Source organism: Mus pahari, chromosome 4 (assembly GCF_900095145.1).
Source record: "Mus pahari chromosome 4, PAHARI_EIJ_v1.1, whole genome shotgun sequence".
NCBI classification, from domain to species: domain Eukaryota; kingdom Metazoa; phylum Chordata; class Mammalia; order Rodentia; family Muridae; genus Mus; species Mus pahari.
The window spans coordinates 115029439-115036369 of record NC_034593.1 but is presented as its reverse complement, the minus strand read 5'-3'; the positions used below and the strand labels follow the sequence as shown (position 1 = coordinate 115036369).

Below are 6931 nucleotides of genomic sequence, written 5' to 3'. Positions count from 1 at the left end.
GAAAGAAAGAAAGAAAGAAAGAAAGAAAGAAAGAAAGAAAGAAAGAAAGAAAGAGAAAGAAAAAAGAAAAAAAGGAAGGAAGGAAAGGAAGGAAGGAAGGAAGGAAGGAAGGAAGGAAGGAAGGAAGGAAGGAAGGAAGGAAGGAAGAGAGAAAGAGTCCTAGGCTATAGGCCTGCCCTGTGACAACAGAGCTATGAAATGTCTCCTACCTTCTACAGAAAGAGGCTGATATTTGCCTTTTGTGGAGTAAAAGAAGCAGCACTGATGGGGACCACCAGAAATAACACAAACTGATTGCATCCACAGCAATCAAGTTTGAATATTCCATCAAGAGGAACAAATGTAGATATGCCATCAAATGAAAAATACAATTTACTTACTATCTACTATTGTGAGAGGTTGGGGAAAGGGAGAAGGAAGCAAGGATGTTCAGAGGGAAGCTGTAAGCATTATGGAAGAAGGAAATTTTTAGAATACTCATCCCAGTGAGTGTTTCCAGGTTTGACCATAGTCAGAACTTCAGCTTCTAAACACTGGGAATTCATGAGGAAAATGCTTGTCCTTCTCTGTTGCAGGATTTGAAGGTCCATGACGTCCCTGATAAGGACACAGGGTCAGGAATACCAGTCCCTTATCTAACGCTTTAAATAATAATAATGTGGGATATCATTAAAATCCTCTAAAGTCAGTTTTTCTTATTTGTTATAATTATGATAGTACGTATGTAAAATATACTCAACACATATTTGCAGTTGAAGCATTATTCTCACAAGTAGAAAGCAAGAAGAACACAGAGAGAACAAATTGTAGTATAATTTTCAAGTGGGGGAATCTAAGAAAATAACTGTATGAAATAAAACAGTAAGTTACAGCATCTTTTCTCAAGAAGCTCCTCGTGAGGCGACAGGGAAGAGAGCAGCCGGCTGACTGGCATGCAAGGATGTGCAGGAGTTAAGCACATGGAGGTCCCGGGGATACACAGGAAGTGTCAGCTCTCACAAGTCATATCCGTTTCCTTTCCCTTCCTTGCCAACTCCCACGCAAGCTTCAGAGACCTTCCTATTGGTAGTCCCTGTCTTGTATATTGATAGAATCTCCCAGTTTTTAAAGATCTGAATCTCATGGGAAAGTGCTAGTAAGACAAAATTTGGGCAAAGTTGAGGTCTGGGAAGTGAGTCGATTTTAAGTGATTTTTTTCTGAGCGTGCCATTGGTGCCTGTGGGACGGTTATTTCAGAGTAGACAAGGATCTTTCAGACCCGTGCAGCTCAACCAGATCATGAGTCATATGACCTGGCTTCTCTCTGAGAAAATAAAATGGATGCACAGAGTCTTTCTCATGAAGTATTTCTAAAAGATGAAAAAATAATCAGTATTTGTTCCGAAATACAATGTTTAAGGTTTTGCGGGTCCTTTCTGATAAGAGAGGCTCATTTATGAGAAACTCGAGAAACATACTAATAGAAACACATGCAAAGGTGAAACAGGAAGTTCTTGGGTGTTCAGGGAAGACAGAGCCTAATAATCTCGTCTGCTTCCTGTAGGACAACAATGAGTAAAGCCAGGACACAGAGGAGGGCTGTGGTGAAGGACCAGCAGGGGAAACACATCACCTTGGAGCACCTGGAGGATGTTCCCGGAGCACTGGACCAAGATGACCTCCAGCGAGATCTCCAGCAACTCCTTCGGCACTTCTGCAAGGAGAACACAAAGCCAGAGGCCAAATGAGGAGCTGCCCAGTTCTCACCGGAAACCACAAACCCACTCAATATGCAACTTCCCATTTCTGCGCAGGAGTGACTAAAGTGGCCTAATTACTGGGACCCCGTGACATTTCCACTCTCAGCAAACACACAGCATCCACTTTTACTTCTTTCTCCCCGCCCCTCTCTAACTATAAGCTAATTTGTGACCAAAGATAGCATCCTTCCTTCCGGATGCTGTATCCACTCTTTTGAGCATCCGTGCTAACCTGGGAACTGGCATCTCTATCGTTTGCTTCTGCTCAAGCTCCATGAAGCTCCATGAATCAGAAGAACTTCACCTGCAGACTTCTTCAAGTGACAGGGGAATCCTTCCAAGGGTATCTATGTATAATGTATATAGCCGAAATTCTCAGACGAACAACAGTAAAATTCAAACCACTGCCTGTCATAATTACACTGGGCATCATGGAATAAAAGCCTCTAGATATTGCTGAACAATGGTTAATTATGATATTGCTAACACAATCGAATGGTAATACAGTTCTATGGAAGGAACACTTCAGACTTAGACACGTCCTTAGAACTTCCAGAGTAGCCATTGCTCTTAAAGTCGTCAGGATCAGAATCTTGAAGAAGAATCCCAAGGAGTGGTTTCTAGGACTGGTCAGCCATAGCCGTTGGCTCTCGGACTGCGACCCTGAGGGAGGGGGAGAAGGACTCACAGGCAAGCAGATGGAAACAGTGAGGTGTTCTGGTGCTAGAAACTTCAGGGGTGGTGTTCTAGCACCTTCAGGTGTTTTTGACTTTGGACATGTTGGCAGGGTATTTTAAAAGCTATAACTACTGTAGTTTTCCAGTGTTCACTGCTGCTTTAGCAAACCACGCTGTCTTACTGGTGGCGTTTTCTTCTGGCCACTGCACTGTAGATAATTCATTGGAAACAAGATTTATGCACCACACAAAAGGTTAAATGCTGTCACCATGTTGGAGTGGTTTCTTTTCTTTTTCTTTTTTTTTTCCCCACCTCCAAGTTTATCTTTCCTCTAATACCTGCATGTAGCATTTTACACACACACACACACACACACACACACACACACACACACACACACACACACCTTATCACACTACTTGTTTTCACTCCGAGTTTCTACTTTCTAGCCAAGTCTGCTCAACTTGCAGACGAGATTTTGGGAAATCCTTGGAAAATTTGGTTCTCATTAATTTTGTTTGTTTGTTTATTTATTTGAAACCCAGACACTCTTGGAAACTGAAGTGCATTTATGTGACTTTCTGTTTGTTTTAGAGAAGGGACAATGGCAGTCTGAGTGCTCCCCATGCCCCATGTCGAATCCCCCTAGTGATTGAAGCTGTGTAGCATTTTAACATATATATATAAATATATTCACAAATATATTCATATAAACAGTATACGTTTTGAATCAGTTATTTGTTAAAGGAAGTATATTAAATGAAGATGAAATTAAAAAGAGAAAGAATGAAAGAAGGAAAAGAAAGAAAGAAAGAAAGAAAGAAAGAAAGAAAGAAAGAAAGAAAGAAAGAAAGAAAGAAAGTGTACCCTCCAGAGACTGAAAATTTTCCAGTCCTATCTAGCCTTTTCCTGTGTGCAGAATTGACTCATTGCTCGGAATGTCAGACACAAACATGACAAATAATAGCACTTCATCTTTTTAAGTAACATTGCCAAGAGAAGAATTTTCCTGGGAGAGAGGTTTCCAGTCAGCCAAATCTCCTGAGTCCCCGGCACTAGCACTTTCTGGGGACTGTATAGAAACAAAGTGTTCTTTGGCATCCAAACTGAGAGAGAGGCGGGTGGCAGCCCTTTTTTGAGATACGAGGTGGCCATCTTGTCAGACCTTCGCCCTGGAGCTCATGAAAATCCTTTCTGTTGTGTTATTTGCAGTGCAGATGATGTCTGTGTGGCAACTTAATGGTTCTTCACTTTTTTTTTTCTTCAATTTTGATTTTTTTTTTTTTTTTTTTGCTGTGTTATCAAAAACTTGAATACTGTGAGAAGTGAATTTTCAGTTGATGAATCAGCATCTTGTTCCCATGGTGATAACACTAAATGAATATATCTATGAGGGCATGTATTAGTTATTGGAAAACAATACAACACTAACAATACATAGCTGCAATGTTGTACAATGGCTGATTTAACTAAATAAAATGTATAAGTGTTAACTGTTGCAGTGGTGGTTCGTCCTTCTTTATGACCAATCTATTTTAGGAGAAGGTCAACACAAAGCCAACAGAAATAGGTGAATTACCTTTGTTTTTCCTTCGTGGTTTTATTTAATAATATTCTGTGGGGCCAGATGGTAGCATGTGGACTAGCTCACCACAGCTCCAAGGAACTTTTATTCTTTCTGTTACTCAACTGGGCAAAACGAGACATTTTATTTATTTAATTTTTAATTTTGAGGCTGTCTAGTAAGTGAAAAGTAGGAGCTTTTAAGGATGTCGGGGGGAGGAGACTGGGTAATCTGATGAGTAACGTGGAGGGCGAGGCCACAGGAATTTGGTCCGTTTATGAATAATCACAGCAGTATGAGACGGACCGTGAGGACAGCAGTAAACCCTGGCATTTTCTTTTTTGTTTTGAAGCCGGAGAAATTAAAGGAAATTAAATGAATATATTCATACAAAGACAAGGCAGGAATATGTCAAATTGTAATCCCTTGGAGTGTTTGGGTTTTAGAAAGCAAAACAACAAAATCACTTTATCAATCTCTCTCTCTCTCTCTTCTCTCTCTCTCTCTCTCTCCCTCTCCCTCCCCCCCTCTGTGTGTGTCTGTGTGTGTGTGTGTGTGTGTGTGTGTGTGTGTGTGTCCTGTCTGTCTTGTATGTCTACAGTAAAAGCAAAAGAAATGCTTAAAACTGAGTGCAACATCAACAGGCCAGCTAGATCTGTGTTGTCTCCGGTTCATTAACAAGACCTTCTGGGTCTGGGATCACAATAACAATGATGCTCAAGGAAAACCGAGTATTAAAGTTTGTGCCCGCCCACCACGAGTAGCAGTAAATGCGTCCCTGCCATTCACTCACTGGGCTCTGCTTTCTACTTACTGCAACTCTGGGTTTGCCTGGCACTGGATATAGAACTTTTAAATAGTGAGAGAAAATACGGTATCTTCTCATACTTAGCTTCTGTGCAAACCCAGTTTTGAAAGTGAGCTTCTGTGACTCATACGGCCTTTTACAAAAATATATTTAGAAGTGGAGCTGAAGGAGCCTCTAATGTAAGGGAAGATGATAGCTTGTAAATGGTCTGCATTAGTCATATAGAGGTGTAAACTCACACACATACATAGACGCTAAGCATCAATTGGAAATGAGAGTGCTCGTGGGAGCCATTCAGTTGATGTCAGCATGGAGAGCCCAGTTATGGACTGATGCCAGGCATAAGAATAAGTCAGATGGAAAGAAACTAAACAAATTTTTAATGAAAACCTAAATCAATACTAATTTTTCTTGAGTGGCAGAAAAAGATAATCTGCCTGCTTTCATTAAAAAAGCATATTACCACTTTGTGTAAACTGACCGTCATCTCTGCTTAAAAACAATACTTTCTTTCCTTTGGGTGAGCTGCTGTTTCTGAGCCTTATCTACTCACACCAGAATTCAAGGACAGTCTTGCGATGTACCACATGAATAAGTAGGTAATACAACTTCATCTCAGGGTAAAAACATTACTTAAGAACATTTTTTAAATAGTTAAGAGAAAAACAGACCCATTTCCCAGGTTTGTTTTATGTTTGTTTGTTTATTTGTTTGTTACACAAATTAAATTCTTGTTTAGACTCAGATGTTCTTGGATATTAAAAGGTTCCTGCCATTTTTCTGTTAGTGCCACACAATGGAGCAAATAGTATATTAAGGTGTAACTTAGAGTCTAAAGGTGCTTTGGGGATATAGTGGTTCTGTGTGTACACACGTGCACACACATATCAACAGTGATATTTCTACTAATTCAGTAGAGTTGACAGATTCAGCCACTGTGGGATGTTGAATTCAGTGAGTACTTGAAAATTCTTGAGGCAACATGACACAATAATTAAATGTGTTGTTTTATGGTTAAATGTGTGGTTTTGAGTAAGACCTGGGTTGGAATTCACTCAGCAGAACTAGTATAACTGTCCTTTGCAAAAGCTGGCTTGTAGAAAACAATTTCCTCACCAGGAAGATAGAACAATTCTTGCCACATGGACATCATCCTGCAGATGCAGACAAAAGCTACAAGCTGTGACCTGATAACCACAGAAGCCAGTGTGCCACAGAATCTTTTCAGTACATATCCACATGTGTTATCAGTCCATACTTGGGAATGAGCAAGCTCAGAGCCTGTGTTGAAGACCTTAATACAATTGCTCTAGATTAGAATGCCAAACCACTTCCTGTGCTGGAATCACTGCTCCACTGTCACGCTTATCCTGATATTCAGGGAGGGATTCCAAGAGTTCTTTCTCAATCGGTGTGCTCTTGTTTCCGTTCCTCTTTCAAGCTGTACCCACACTCAATTTTTTAAACGTTTTGTCTTTCTGAAACTTGACTACAGAATTAGATAGAGTTGCCAAGTCCCTGCCTGAGGGGCTGCACTCTAAGCAACATGCCTGGCAGAGGAGCCCCAGGGAGGAAGTGCTGGGCAGACTGTTAAGGGAGTGGGTATTCACACAACAGTCCGTGTAATTATCAGATTAAAGTGTGCCCTGCGCCTCTTTCCCTGGGGTGTCTTTTTAAAAGAGTCCAGCCTCATCAAGGCCATAATGGAGATTTGTGTGTTGATGTGTATGTGGGCACACCCACGTGTGTGTTTGAGTGCCCGTGAGTACGTGCATGTGTGCATGCTGTGCATATGTACTTGCATGTGTGCTGATACACATGTGTGGGTATGCACCCATGTGTGTACACGTGTGTGTGGAGGTCAGAGGTTGACCTCCCTTATCATCTTTGATTGACCTCTGTTTTATTTGCTTATGCTTTCCTGGAGAAGCTGAAGCTAGCTGCTCAGGTAATCTACAGCATTTTAAGTGGGTCCTGGGATTCCCATATCTGGCCCTCCCAGTTCTGCACCGAGTGCTTCATTCACAGTGCCCCCTCCCAGACCTTTGAGGATAGAGATTCATACAGTGCTGTAGGCCTACTTCTGGAGAAGGGCTTTACATGGCCTTTCCAAGTGACTTGAAAATAGGTTGAACCTTCCAA

General features: G+C 41.2%; 1 protein-coding gene across 13 annotated transcripts in view; it reads left to right on the top strand.

Annotated features, from left to right (window-relative positions):
- Ank2 (ankyrin 2) overlaps nt 1-3915 on the top strand; it is a 569474-nt gene extending 565559 nt beyond the window's left edge. For all 13 annotated transcript variants that reach the window (XM_021195385.2, XM_029537925.1, XM_029537924.1 and 10 more), the window contains one exon: nt 1544-3915. In XM_021195385.2, coding sequence (XP_021051044.1) covers nt 1544-1558 — 15 coding nt within the window. In that variant the 3' untranslated portion in view covers nt 1559-3915. The remainder of the gene's footprint in view (nt 1-1543) is intronic.
- Nucleotides 3916-6931: the final 3016 nt, after the last annotated feature.